Genomic DNA, 15,003 nt, shown 5'->3' with positions numbered 1-15,003 from the left:
TTATACCCATAATATTAATTACTCATTTCAAATTATTTTTCTCAAATCTATTAAAAATATGCATCAATTAATATGAGTATCATGATAAATTATTAACTTTATTTATTATTTTTTAAGGGATGTGCAAAGTTAATAGTGAACAAATAAAAGTGAACAAAAAGAGTATATTTAATGAATTTTTTAAGGCAAGTATCATAGATATTGGGTTCAGCCGAACATATATCCCACGTGCTGGCTCCTCCCTGCCCCCACCCCCTTCCTACTTCTTGCATATATACTTCCAATCTCTCTCAAAAAGCCTAAAAAAGAATTTTTTTTTCTTTTTGTGTGGAGCAGAACAAAAAAAGCTATCACTTTGTCTCTTTCTCTCCACTTTGATCTCATCTCTGCATTAAATTCGTTGATGTTTCTATGTTCTCTGAGTCCACAAACTGATTGAGGAGTCAGCTTTTGAAGTTCTCTCTCTCTTTTCCCCCCTTTTTATGGATACCTTTTCTGTTCATGAGGAAATCAAGGAGGAAGGCGAGTACGAGAAAGAAAGATAGAAAAGTATTCTTTTAAGTTGTGTCTATCCCAAATAAGCAGAATTAAGGGGAATAATTATATGTTCCATTGTTTTCTGCATATATTTGGTCTCTCTGTTCCGATATCTGCTTCTGCTGGTAAGTCATATATTAATCTTCGAGATAGATCCAGACTATTCGTAGTAGGAACATATATGTCGAGCTCAGACTATATATGAATATATAGAATTTAATGAAAATTTATACGAGTGTTTCATAGTCTGTGTCTATTATAGGAGTGTCTTTGGCAGAGGCGGATCCACTGAACCTATTGCACTTCTGAATTACGAGTTCGAAGTTTAATAATTTTAGATAATTTATGTCGAAAATACTGGTTCATTTAACAATTAGGAAACATGCTACGTATTACTCTGGCATTTGAGTTTTGAATCACTTCTGTTTTGGAGTATTTTCTTGTTTATTAGAGCAAAAAGTTTTTATTTCCTTTAACATGTTCTGCTTTGACGTTGAAATTCCTTTCCAGTTTTGAAGAATAATTACGATGTCACTAATCAGCGAGTCAATGACGATGAAAGCGGCAGAGACACAAACAGTTAAAGTAGCAAAACTTACAGCGCAAATCGAGGTGGATTTTGCGAAATGCGACTGTTGCGGATTGACAGAGGAATGCACTCTTTCCTATATAGAAACAATCCGGCAGCGGTACCAAGGGAAGTGGATTTGCGGATTGTGTGCGGAAGCAATCAAGGATGAGATCATGCGATGCGAGAGGCTGATCAGTGCGGAAGAAGCGTTGAATCGTCACCTCAACTTTTGTAAGAAGTTCAGTTCATCTACTCCGCCTTTGAATCCAACTGTTCACTTAATTGCTGCGATGAGGCAGATCTTAAGGAGGAGTTTGGAGTCTCCGAAATTGCTAAGGTCGATGTCCAGTAGTCCAGCGGAAAACAGTAGTGAGATGAAGCACGCGGTGTTACCTCGATCAGGAAGTTGTATTCCTACAATTTCTTTGGTTGATTCGAGTTCGTTTCATGCTATGGGATTGGATGGAGGTTGTGAATGACGAGTGGGAATTGAGGTGAAAATGGGAAACTGAACGTTTGTTTTCAACTCCAGGCCATGGGAAACACTTACCAATTAGCGCTTAATTTTGCTCCCAAGTGAAAACACAACAGAACAGTTTGTTGTTTTATTACGGAATGGCATAGTACTTGCTCTAAATTTGTTGTTGGTTGTGCGTTCAATTGTAACCTTTATTCACCCAGCAGATGTTACTACAATTTTGATTGATTAGCTCTTAGTTTATCTTGTAAATATGCATATGCGAAAGCCATCTTTTAGCTGAAAAGCTGTAATATTCCCTCTCTTGGAATTTGTGTACCTCTGCAATTTTGTAGTAGAAAACTTGGTTCTACTAGAACACTTTGATTGGTGAATTATGTGATGAGGATTAGTTTCGGGGAGCCAGGGAACTGTGAATTGTGGTTTAGTCAGAAACTTTGAGCAGAGAAGCAGTCATTGTCTGTGCATGGCTAGGATCCAAGATTTGAAGGTGGGGAGGTCGCGGGGCACATGGGCTAACTACTCAAGGGTTCCACATAAATATATTGATCGTTTTTAACATATATATCTAGAATTTTGCCGAAGTTAACGGGTACAGTGACCCTCTGCTCCAACGGGTCCAGTGACCCTCTGCTCCAAACATAGGTCCGTTTCTGATGGCTAGCCTGAAGGAAAAAATAAGATGATATAGACATTTGCGAGTATGAAATAGTGAATTGTGCTCATCTTGCTCTGGCCTAAATTATTTTTTTCTTTTTGAAGGGTATACATAGTCTAGTTTCTCCCAAGTCCTGGTATGTTGCCTCTCTCGTCATTGGGCGTTGTCACTGATGTCTTGTTATCTCAGGACACAGCAATTGGTGAGCGAGGAGGTTCGGAGAAGTGGGTGACACTTTCTTTTTCTGGAAGTGGGTGACTAAGATAGCTTTATAGGTGTCTGAATTCTGATGGTAAGTACAAAAGTAGGGCTAGGACACTGTTGTTTGTCATGCTTACATTTTCTGGGACCAAAGCTGACCATTTTTGTGCTACAGGCCTCAGATAAGGACATTCTGCCCTTATTTCTGGGAAACAAGCATTGGTCAATGAGGATATAGTACATACAACAAGTTACCTACACATCACCTAAATCTGCTTTTAGGCCCATCCTCTTTTATTCTGTTAGGATGGTCACCAAACTTCAATAATTTTCTTCTACTTATTGTCACCACACATGATCAACCAACTAAATCATGTTCTTGTCCTGTTCCAAGTACAAGGGAAGTTGTAACAAAGAATCCTCATTATTTCAGATAATCAATGTCCGTCATATTAGCCTGTAACGACACACAGTTTATGGCTTCATTTGGTTGATTATGCGACAGACGATCCAGTCTGGTCCTGGCTCCGTTACTCCAGAAGACCGGGATAATAGTAATACTATAGTATACTTAAAACAAACACTACACCTCAATCACAAGTTCATTGAAATTGATTTAATGGATTTTAAATATTCATTTTGATTCTTTTCATTCCAAATGACTAACATTCTAAAACTAGTGCATTGCTGTTCTTATGCAGAGTTTCAAACAGAACTCTCCTTTTAGGCAATATGATATGCTAGAATTAGCAGCAGTACAAACGGTGAACACTGCACTATCAGACTTAAAAAACTCATTCTAATAACAATGTTTAAATGCTTCCATCGTTCAGTTAGGAAGCACTGTATGATGACATAAAAGGAGAAGAAAAACTATGAAATCTGGTTTCCATGTGCATTTCTTGAGTGAGAACCCGTGTTGTGAAGAGCGTGAAGCGAGAAAAAGCGACATGCCACTTTTCGCTTAAAGCGAGAAGCGAAGCGCTCGCTTTTTTGAAGTGAAGCGGAATTTTAAAAAAATAATATTAAAATAAGAAAGAACAACTGAAACGAAAAAATAAGAACAACTAAGAAGAAGGCCATTAAAAGAACAACTACATAACACATAAGAAAGGCAATAAGAACTAAGAATAAAGGAGATGAAAATAAGAAGAAGGGCAATATAAGTATAACTGAAAGGAAAAAATTTGGCAGCATTTCAAACGAAAAAACAGTGCAAGAAAATGAAGAAGAAGAGGAGGAGAAGAATGAGAAAGAAGAACTGAAGGGAAAAAAAAAATTCGCCAGCATTTTGCTGCTATTTGGACGCTGAAATAGTGAAAGAAAAAGAAAAAGAAAAAGAAGAAGAAGAAGAACAAGGAGGAGGAAGAAGAAATCACGTACCTGGACCAAACTTGGACCAAACTTGATGATCTTGAAGTTGAAAAGTGTAGAAAACTTGAACCCTAGTTCGCCTCTTTCTTTCTCTGTTGCTGCTGATCGATGATGTTTTAAAAAAAGAACAGCTTTTTTAATTAAATAGGTTGGCAGCCCTGTAATACAGAGAAGCGCTTGCTTCTTACACATCGCTACGCATCTGCGCTTCTCGCTTTTTAATGGGAAGCGAGCGCTTTTTTAAACCTGCTACGCTTCAGCTAACAAAAGCGTTCGATGGCTCGCCTCGCTTCACTTCTCGCTTTAAGCGAGGAAGCACTCGCTTTTCACAACACTGGTGAGAACAACAGGATTTGAGGTCTTCGTTCTAAAGGGTATCCCTTGAGGAGTACTTGTTTTCTTATCCAATGTGCTACAACAACAACAAATAAAACAACAAATCCAGTATAATCCCACAAGTGGTGTTTGGGCAGGGTAATGTTTACGCAGGCTTTATCCCTGCCTTATGAAGATAGAGAGGTTATTTCCGGTAGACCCTCGACTCAAGGAACAGTGAAACTAAAGCAACAAACAGCTGCAACAACAAGGTAACAGGGTCACAGAAGCGAATGACACAATATGTACTAATAATGATCTAGGAATAAGAAAATACAACAATAGAACTAGTATTACTGGTAAGCCTAGGAGAGACTCAGGACAATCTGTCAACCTTCAACCCTAATACTCGTCGTCCACACCTTCCTATCGAGGGTCATGTCCTCGATAAGCTGAAGCAGTGACATGTCCTACCCCAATCCTTCCTCAGACCCGCCATGGTCAACCTCTCACACCTCCTAACCGGGGCAGCTATGTCTCGCCTCTTCACATGCCCCAACTATCTCAGCCTCGATTCCCGCAACTTGTCCTCCACATGGGCCACTCCCACCATGTCCCTGATAACTTCGTTCATAATTTTGTACTTTCTGATATATCCACACATTCATTTCAATATCCTCATTTCAGCTACTTTTATCTTTTGGACATGGGACTTCTTGATAGGCCAACACTCAGCCCCGTACAACATAGTCGGGCTAACCACCACTCTGTAGAACTTGTCATTAAGTCTCGGTGGCACATCTTTATCACACAAAACCCCAATGTGCTATATAATTGAAAGTGAAAGAAGGAACTTCAGAAGGTTTAGTAAGAATCCAAGTTTAGCAAATACTGAACCAAAGCTGAGATTACCAAATGAATGACAAACAGGTTGGTAAGTTAGCTAATCAACATCTAATCTTGTACAGCTCCAAATGATTTAGTTTAGATGTCATCATTACCATAAAAACTCAATTGATTTTAAAACTGTTGTACAAGGTATTATTTCGACATTATGTTATTAGCATGTTAGTTCGGATATTACATACTTGAACCTCCATTTCCTTCAGCATCTTCCCCATTTCAAAGGGAAACAAGACGACCGAGTTGCTGAAGTTTTGCTCGGAGTGCATCTCCTATTTGCCTCACAATCTAACCTCTTTTTGCTGCAGAAACCAGACATTTAATAAACAATCATTATGTAAGAGAAAAATAGGCTTGAATTTATAAAATTGTAGGATGCTGAATGGAACTTATACCAGTTTCTGCTCTATCACAAAAATAGCAAATTATACAAGAAATACAGGCATCTGACTTTAGCAACTGATGATAACACAAAGAGAACATCAAGATGGAAACAATGACAGGTTTTTTAAAATAAGCGATTAGCAAACCTTAAACCATGTCTTTACTGCTGCAGAGCAAGCTGCATGCTTTCCTTGTATTAATCTTAGGCAGAAGGCTCAACAACTTCAGCTATTGTTTGAATCAACAAAACAAGCTTAAATTTAATACTTTTCATAGTATCACATATTGAATCAGAACAATCACTCCGACAGTGAATAGTTGAACAACTTAATATCAGTGTATGGATATTCCAAGGTTATCGCCCGAAGCACAACCAAAACATTGATGTACCACACACCAGTCAAGATTCGAAAAAATCCTCAAACAAAATCTAAAACGTTCAGATGAAATAACTACGCCTCAATACCTGCATTACTAATCCATGTATTATTCATCTCTGTGTTACAATCGGTCAATCCCTGCATAACTTGTTTCTAAACCAAACAAACCCCTACGAATGTTCTAGGATAATTTGCTTAAAAGGAAAGAAAGGAAGGAAAACAAATAAGAAAATAAAAAGAATATCATTGCAAACAAATGTTCAACAGGAATTCTCCTATCATCGACAAGTACACAATCTGCTCCTAGCACATCATGAAAAACACATCATTAGCTAGACGCAACTACACAAAAGGAACAATGGAATATTTAAAGAAGATCTACTGAACTGAACTACAAATGTTGCATCTTGGTGGATCTTCAATTATCTCCAATATATCTGTATTTGTAAGAAAGTAGTTTCTCAACTTCGATAGCTCCACACATGTAAAGTTTTGCAATTTAACTTTCTTTAACTCGTGCCTCCAATATTTCCAAGGTAGAGATTCACAACAAGGTTCCTCATCAGCTGCATCTCTGTATGTAAACTACAAAACCAGCAAAACCAATCACAATTAAATATGCAAGACACGAATAAAGGTATTAAATGTCAGCATGAACAATCAATCATGAAGCCAATATAGGACTGCTAGGTAAGCAAAAGATTTGTAACCAAGTATGAAGGCTTTGCTACTAAAATAAAGTATCAAAAAGGAAAACCAAAAAAGGAACTAATTGTAAGAAAACCATGTATAAAGAGTAAAGGTGCAAGAAACCTTAGTGATCACTAATCTTTTTGAACATATAACAAAGTTAGTGCCTTTGAAAGATAAACATATTACCTTCAGGATCTTTATGTCTAGAGCCCTGCCAAAAGATAGGGTGTCCAATTGAGGAGAAATCCAAAGCAAACTATCAACAAGATCCACAACTGAATGATTCCATCGGTTCATAATTACGTACAAATGCTTAGTACAATAAAGTGGAGGAATCAAGTTTTCTCTCTTGTATTTTGGTATAACTATCACCTGCACAAGCAAAAAGAAGAATAATGAGAAATCCAGAAATGCTTCTTCAAGCAGGAGCAAGTAGACAATTTGTTTCACGTACCTTGTCATTTTCGCAGCGAAATGTAATAGCCTTGGAATGATTAAAGTTAGCTAGAGACTTCATGAACTTATTGTACCAGTAAGTGTCAAGGGTTATTTCCGGGATCAAATTGAGATTAGCTTCCAGCATATGTGAAGCTTTCAGTTTGAATGTGGGCAAGGGTTCAACAATATCTTTTCCATAACGAACCTCAGATGAGAATCTTAATAAGTTGGGAGTATCTAGATCAACCTCAATCAGATTGTCGCACGCGACTATGTCCAGATACTTAAGCCCGTTACTTGAGATCTTCACGATCTTCAACGACCAGCAACGAGATAAGTAAAAGATTTCAAGGTTGGGTAGATTTGGTAAAAGGTTCTCTAACCATTGGTCAGTCATAGCCACATCTATGAGCTGCAAACATTGTAGGGTTTTGCAAGCAGTTATTTTAATTAATACACTTAGGTCCCCTCTATCGGAAATAGCCTCTCTGTCCTCTCAGGATAGGGGTAAGCCTGCGTACATCCTACCCTCCCCATACCCCACTTGTAGGAATCCTCTGTGGGAGCTAATGTAAAGGTCTTTAAGATTAGGTGCTACAATATCAACCATCTAGAATTGAGAAGGGAAATCTTCCAAATATACCGACCGTAGTTTAGGTAAAGTTCCTACAACTTGAAAACTGATTAATCCATGAAATCTCTTGAAAGACAAAACTTCTAAATCTCTGCAACTTGCGCATAGAGCTTGAAGTAATTGCTCGTCCAAAAACAGGTCAACAAGGTGCAACTCTCGCAAAGATGAAAACTTTATGCCATTTGAGGGTAATTCAAGCTTAAATCCAGATAAACGAAGCACATTTAGAGCTTTGGCCCCACTTGTGATTAATACACTTATGTCCCCTCTATCGGAAACAGCATTTCTGCCCTCCCAGGATAGGGGTAACCCAGCGTACATACTAACTTTCTCAGACCCCACTTGTGGGAATTCTCCGCAGGAGCTAATGTAAAGGTCTTTAAGACTATGTGCTACAATATCAACCATCTGGAATTGAGAAGGGAAATCTTCCAAATATACGGACCGTAGTTTAGGTAAAGTTCCTACAACTTGAAAACTGATTAATCCATAAAATCTCTTGAATGACACAACTTCTAAATCTCTGCAACTTGCACATAGAGCTTGAAGTAATTGCTCGTCCAAAAACAGGTCAAAAAGGTGCAACTCTCGCAAAGATGAAAACTTTATGCCATTTGAGGGTAATTCAAGCTTAAATCCAGATAAACGAAGTACATTTAGAGCTTTGGCAGCAAAAATTGCTTCAGGCAACTTGATGTAAGTGAATATGCCAACCTCTAAAAACAACTCTTTGACATTACAAGCTATCAGTATATTAATCCAATCATTCACATAATCAGAGGTTAACGAAGAATATGATAACTTAACAATGAACCTTTGTATAGAGATATTCTGCCTTTGACGATTTGCTAGAATTTGATCCACACTGTTTATTGGCATCCTTAAATAATCATCACCAAAATTTAAGCAGGAGAGGGAATTCCAAGCACTGTTCCAAGCCTTACACAATATACTAGTTTTGGCAGCATCTATAATAGTAAGAAAAGACAGAATGTGCTCCAAAATTGGCACTGGCAGTTCAGGAATTTGAGCTGTCCTTTCCATCGTTGCCAAAATATTTTCTATAACCTTTAACAGTGCCTGCGAGAGGATAAAAATATAGAAATAGGAATATATATTATATGAGTGACACGCGCAGTCTAAACCAATTAGTGAAAGGATTTACACAGTGTAAGGAAATGGAGCCTTCTCTTCAAAAACCAAGTTGTTAGCGGATTTAGGAAGTGAAAAAACCAAACCCCACAAAAAAGAAAAGGGAAAAGGCAAGAGGAACAAAAACAAATATAAACAGGTTAGAACTGGTTTTACACTAGGCCCATTCAAAGTTTTCACCGCCTGTCTAATCAGTTTAGCCATGTCGCCAAAATGATAGTTTCTCCCTCCATTCAATTTATGTGAACTTGTTTGACTAACCACGGTGTTTAAAAAAAAATAAAACTTTTAGAATTTATGGTCTTAAATAAGTCAAAAAGGAGTCCAGAGTATTTGGATGGCTATAAAAGCTTCTCATTAAGGGTATAATTAGAAGTTTAAGCTAAATTATTTTCAAATTTAGAAAAGGGGTCATTCTTTTTGGAACGGACCAAAAAAGAAATAGGTTCAAATAAACTGGAACAGAGAGAGTATCATTTATCAATACAAAATAGAACCAAATTACTGATTTTTTTATATAGAAAAGGGCCAAAAGTGCCCCTGAAGTATCGAAATTGGTATAAAAATGCCCCCGTCCATTTATTTGAATAAAAATACATATAGCGTTATTTTTTTGGCGCAACATTACCCTTATTACTAACAGAAAATTCTAGAAATTTTTTTTAATTAATATCCACGTGTCACCGTTTCATTGACCTAACTTAAACTTTAATCAAAATATAATTAAACTCACCCATAACCCATCTGAATATTGACCCGCTCCTTTAAAATCCAACTCTCTCTAGTAAAAAAATTGCCGGCTATTATTAGTACATCATATGAATCCAGTGTGTATGAAATTGCACAATACTCGTTACACAGAGCAGAAAAGCTACATATTAATAGGAGAAATAGCAAAATAAATTAAAAATAAAAATACACATTGCATAAACAGTAAAAAATTGGGGAAAACAAATCATCAGATTTTCACAGAGGAATGACAAAAAGTAGTGAAGAAAACCCCAGAAATTTCAAATAAAAATAATTATACAATAAAGAATACTCATTACATAAACAAAAAGAATCCAAACTTTTTGCATTAAGAAGAATATGACAATTCCTTCCATATTCCATAAAAATTATTCTAAAAGAGAACTCAATTTTGAATTTGCCTCATATATAATCGTAGACATACACTCGTCAAAAAATGCTCACTAAAACGAAATGGATAGGAGGCAGAGGGGTGTGTGTGAGAGAGAGAGAAAGAGAAAGAGAAAGAGAAAGAAAGACTTATATTTTAAAATTGGGGTGGGTCAATATCTGAACGGGTTACGAATGAGTTTAATAATAATTTGGCTTAAGGTTTACATTAGGCCAATGGGAATGAGACAATGACACGTGCATATTAATTAATTAATTTTTTTTTAGAATTTTCTGTTAGTAATAAAGGTAATATTGAGCCAAAAAAAAATGGTAGAGGCATTTTTATTTAGATAGTGGACGGAGGACATTTTTGTACCAATTCCAATACTTCAGGAGCAGTTCTGGTCCTTTTTTATATTCTACTTGCACCTTGAATTGGTTTGGATTGATTCGGTTTTGTGGGTCTTTTCGGGTTTTTTGTTACATGAATATTATTTTATTTTTACTTTATTAAAGTTATAGATAAAGTTTTGATAAGTGAATATATGTTTAGCAAAAATTGGAAAAACTGACAAACATATGATCTATTAAAATATTCTTAGCACAAAATCTTTTTAGTAATGCATGATTGTTATTTTCTTAGTCGTCTAATAACAATTTCTCGTTGATTTACGCTTTCAAGGTTAACCAATATAATAATTAAACATAAAAATCAATATGAAACCTAAATAATGATATGTTCTATTAAATTTTAAAATTATCATAATACCATTTCAAATTCGAAAAAGAAATATAAGATTTAATAGATCTTGACATATGAATATGAAAAAACAAAGAGATTGACGCATTTCAATAACACTTGATAAGAAAGTAATGATACAACCTATTATTTAAAGTAAATAAAAATGGATGCACTTCATAGTTCTATTAAATATTACATTCCATGAGAGGATCCCACATATTTCTAGATATTTTTAAAAATAATTCTATATAAAGTCTTAAAAGTATATATTAAATTTTATATATTTATATGTCGGTTTGGTTCGGTTTTTTTTATTCAATACTAAACCAAGTCAAACCAAACCTAATCGGGTTTTTAATCGATTTGATTTGACTTTTCGGTTTGGTGCGATTTTCCGGATCGTTTTGAACACCCCGAAAAAAACAAATTTTTGAAGATATTTATTTTCCGGTAAAAAAAGAAAGTATATGCTCAAATTTGTTGGTGAGAAAGGAGAGAGAAGCACTAAGAGGAAATTGTAAAATGGTAATAATAGATTATGTATAGGCTATAGTCCATGGGTACTATAAGATACAGATGACTACTTCTAACTTACTGATGAATGATTATTACTATGGAGTATAGTTGTTTACCCTCAAAATTGGATAACAATTAAATTTGTAAGTAGTTTTAAGGATACACGGATTAATTTAATACAAAACGATAAATTGGGTTAGAATGAACAAACAGAAATACAGTAAATTCAAACCACGCAAGGAGGATAATTCCAGCTTTATTGAAATATTCACCCTCGATCCGGGCTCACGGTAGGCAATATTGATGAATGAAAGAAAAAGCTTGAAATAACAGTGAAAATAATAGTATCTTGCCTTGGAATGCATGTTACAATGTATTTAATGAATTATCAGACCCCCTTTATATAGTAGGGGAATCCTACTATAAGTACAACACTATAAAAGGTAAAAACAATCTTTTGTTTAACTGATTGCTAGTTTTATATCTATACGTGCCGAGATCCACGCCATGATATCCGGTCGGTCACGGATATTACAGCCTTCTGTTGGTCGTGCTTGATTGCCCGACAATGTTCTCCGAAGTCTCTCAGTATTTGGATCGATCTCGAATAATGACCTCCATATTCTCGAAGGCAGACAATCGGCCCCCGCACTCTGACTCGATGAGACCCTTGCTTCGATTCCGATCCTTCGCAATCATATCTCGAGCTCGTTTTACCCTGTTGGAGGCCGGAGTGTATCATGAGCTCAGTTTTTACCCGTATACAGATAGTCCCCTCGTTTCTCAAAAAGCAAACTGACGAGAAACGACATGAGCATCCCGATTCCTTCTTTAATACACCATGACATAAACGACAAAAAGCCCAAAACGTCTCGTCAGTCATGTCATAATAGCATTAAATGTGCGTCAGCCGCCTGTCGGCTGTCCCTGGAGGCGAAATGTCGCGGAACCACTATAAATAACCCCTTTTTTGTTCATTTTTTACTTTACATCAAACCGTCTACCCTCGCACCCTCAGGATTTCACTACTCTTTTTTTCACATTCTAGCATATTTACCTCCGTTATTCGAGATTCCTTTGAAATTTTTACTCATCATCCACTCAAGCCAACACATCTGAGCTTCCAGCTTTCAACATTTTTCTATCTCCTTCAAACTTTCTCTTATAACAATGGCAAATACCTCTAAATATGTTCCCCAAAATGTTGCTTCTACCTCCCAAACGACTGCAAGAACCAATAAAACCACTTCCGATGCGGTCGACCTCAGGAGATTCGCTGCTAACGTGGTCATTGATGAACTAGCTCCTGAACCTCCCTTAAAGATGTTCATTGTTCGATTGCTGATGATTTCAAGGTCGACAAAACCTCCTCGGTGCAGGGTCGGTGTGAGGAGGCATCGGGATATATTTTCTCGATCACCAAAGACGATCTCCCCTTAGTCCAAAAGGACTGTAACTGGGCCGATAAAGACATAGTGGTCCCCAACTCTGAGGAGGCCATTACTATACACGTTGAGGGATACCTATGTGTCTACACTTATCCCTTCACGTTGGTCCTGATGGATCCGGTCATCATAGACTTCTGCTAGAGTTACGAGGTATGTCTCGGCCAAATTCACCCTTCACTGTGGAGGATCGTGATCCTCCTCCGATTTTTTGTGAATAAAATCGATTCGTGCACCTTCACCATCGATCATCTGCTCCGTTTATACAGTCCTTGAATCTTCCGGGGGGGACAGATAAAGCTTGTTCGTCGTGCCAGCAAAGCTCCATTTTCGAGTATCGACGAGGACCGGGACCGAGGCTGGAAAGGTCATTTTGTCTGGGTGAGGACCTCAGATTTGATCCCGGCCGAATTCAGGCCATTCCCCGAGAAGTGGAATGCATCACGTAAGTAAAACTTTCTCTCGAATGTTGATTTCGTGTTCATCTCTCTTTTTCTCATTGGTATTCGTGGTGGTGCAACTGTCGCCCGAGTTCCAAATGTTGTCCCTCGACTCAAGGAGTGTGTCGAAGGTATTGTCTCACAGATTCCCTACTTCGAGCGCTCGCGGTGCAAACTCTCGAAGGGCCGTTGGGAGTCCTGTTGGGAGTCTCGTTTCCATGGTAATACTCATTTCCTGAGTAGGTTGAGTTAGGCTTCTTCTCTTAGCATTACATTCTTATTATTTTTTCTTTACTTCTCTTTTGCAGGTTTGCCTAAGACCGTCGATCTTAGTCCCTCGGTTAGGGACGAGGACTTACCTGCCGATTCTTCTGCTTTGGGACAGCCTGGAGCCAGAACAGGGGAGAAGAAAAGAAAAAGGCCCCCGAGTTCACCGAGCTCGGAGAAAAAGAAAACGAGAAGGAGGCTGGTTCGTAAGCCAAAGGAAACCTCCAGCTCCCGAGTGCTTGACTCGGAATTACTCCTCCGGCTCAGAGACGAGCCCGAGGAGGATGAAATCTTTATGGCCCATGAGCCATCTGTCCCTGAGAAACGGGTGGCAGCCGAGGGGGAAATGACAGAAGCGAATCCCATCAAGTTCGCGAGGCTGTTGCCGAAGTAAGAGTCAAAGACTCGCGAGACGCCGACCCTTCCCCGCCTGACATTATAGATATTTCGGGGTCGCTTTTGTTCACAGAATAAATGTTTGATGCAGCTTGAATGACGGAGGAGTGATCCCATGAAGGGGTCCATGGAGTGGATGATCCCCTCCGAGGCTTTTTTGACGGTGTGGACTCATACGTCCCGGAGGGTTTTACCGGCTTGGGTGACTTAGATGTGCCAAGGAAAAGTCCACCCTCGGAGGCTGGCGGGTCGAGCTTTAGCCCGAGATTGACCAATCTGTTGCTCGCTCCGAGCACGGATCCTGGTCGGAAGCGGGCTGTCGATATCACAGTTGCTGAGGATGTCCGGATCCTTTCTGCGCCCGTAGGGATAGATAGTTACCTCCGATGTCTGGTAACCGAAGAAGACCAGGCCAAAATGAATGAGGTAGACGCGCCATGCCTGTTTAACGAAGCACAACATGCGCTGAATCGGGTAATTCTCGATAATTCTCGATAATTCTAATATCTTCTATAATATTTGAATTAATTCTTGATGAAGCCCGAACGACGAAGGAGCGATCCCATGAAGGGGTCCATGGAGCAGATGATCCCCTCCGAGGCTTTTTTGACGGTGTGGAATCATCCGCCCCGGAGGATTTTATTGACTTGGGTGACTTAGAGGTGCCGAGGAAAAGTTCACCCTCGGAGGCTGGCGAGTCGATCTTGAGCCCGATATTAACCAATCTGTTCCCCGCTCAGAGCACGGATCCCGGTCGGAAGCGGATTGTCGTTATCACCCTTCCGGAGGATACCCAGATCCTTTCTACTCCCGTAAGGATAGCTAGTTACCTCCGGTGTCTGGTAACCGAAGATGACCAGGCCAAAATGAATGAGGTAGATGCGCCATGCATATTCAACGAAGCACAACAGGCGCTGAACCGAATAATTCTTGATAATTCTCGATAATTCTAATATCTCTTCTAATATTTGAATTAATTCTTGATAATTCTAATATCTCTTCTCTTCTCGGGGGTTCAATTTATCGGCCGAGCTCAAAAATGTTAAGAGGCTCGAGGCCGAGGCCAAGAAGTTGGCGTACACCAAGGATGAGGAAGATTCCAAGGGTTCGGGCGGATACAAGGACGGGGAAGACCCCGATGGCCCCAGTGACGAGGAGAGCTCCGGCGAAGATTAGGCTTCTTAGGTGCCTTGTAGATTTTTCTTCGCTTTTGTACTTTCGTATTTTTTTTAGGCCGTTTGGCCTTTTGTAAAAATTTATATATACAAGGCTTTTCCCTTCAGCAAATTTCAAGCCTGTTTCTTTTTGCTTTTTTCCTTTATGATTGCAAAGATTTCGGATGCCTTAGCACGTAATA

At 38.5% G+C, this 15,003-nt stretch overlaps 1 protein-coding gene and 1 long non-coding RNA gene across 4 annotated transcripts; one reads left to right on the top strand and one right to left on the bottom strand.

Moving 5' to 3' along the window:
* The first annotated feature begins 419 nt into the window (after positions 1 to 419).
* LOC107759501 (uncharacterized) lies at positions 420 to 1,879 on the top strand. The gene is made up of 2 exons (XR_012705288.1): positions 420 to 662; positions 1,048 to 1,879. It is a non-coding gene; the product is annotated as an uncharacterized LOC107759501 (long non-coding RNA).
* A 2,719-nt stretch (positions 1,880 to 4,598) lies between these two features.
* On the bottom strand, positions 4,599 to 8,823 carry LOC107759505 (uncharacterized). Of its 3 annotated transcripts, none has more exons than XR_012704771.1 (4): positions 6,949 to 8,823; positions 6,681 to 6,866; positions 6,189 to 6,386; positions 4,599 to 5,339 (listed from the first exon to the last, which is right to left on the bottom strand). XR_012704771.1 is itself a non-coding variant. In XM_075242610.1 (4 exons), exons 1-4 carry the CDS (start codon positions 7,327 to 7,329, stop codon positions 5,319 to 5,321), a joined length of 786 nt encoding a protein of 261 aa, XP_075098711.1. In that variant the 5' UTR covers positions 7,330 to 8,822; the 3' UTR covers positions 4,599 to 5,318. The 3 variants fall into 3 exon arrangements, 1 of the variants encoding a protein (XP_075098711.1); XM_075242610.1 differs by having other exon boundaries at positions 6,949 to 8,822; XR_001642204.2 differs by lacking the exon at positions 4,599 to 5,339 and having other exon boundaries at positions 5,397 to 6,386.
* Between the last annotated feature and the right edge of the window lie 6,180 nt (positions 8,824 to 15,003).

This window comes from Nicotiana tabacum, chromosome 22, assembly GCF_000715075.1.
Source record: "Nicotiana tabacum cultivar K326 chromosome 22, ASM71507v2, whole genome shotgun sequence".
Taxonomy (NCBI): Eukaryota; Viridiplantae; Streptophyta; class Magnoliopsida; order Solanales; family Solanaceae; genus Nicotiana; species Nicotiana tabacum.
Note: the sequence above shows the minus strand (reverse complement) of the source record. Positions and strands in the feature narration are given on the sequence as shown.

What these genes read in the sequence shown, in the direction of transcription:
- LOC107759505 (XM_075242610.1), bottom strand. Translation starts at nt 7,329, where the DNA reads ATGACTGACCAATGGTTAGAGAACCTTTTACCAAATCTACCCAACCTT. An exon ending in TTCGCTGCGAAAATGACAAG is followed by an intron (nt 6,867 to 6,948) that starts GTACGTGAAACA and finishes TTGCTTGTGCAG; the next exon opens with GTGATAGTTATACCAAAATA. An exon ending in GATGCAACATTTGTAGTTCA is followed by an intron (nt 5,340 to 6,188) that starts GTTCAGTAGATC and finishes TGGTTTCTGCAG; the next exon opens with CAAAAAGAGGTTAGATTGTG.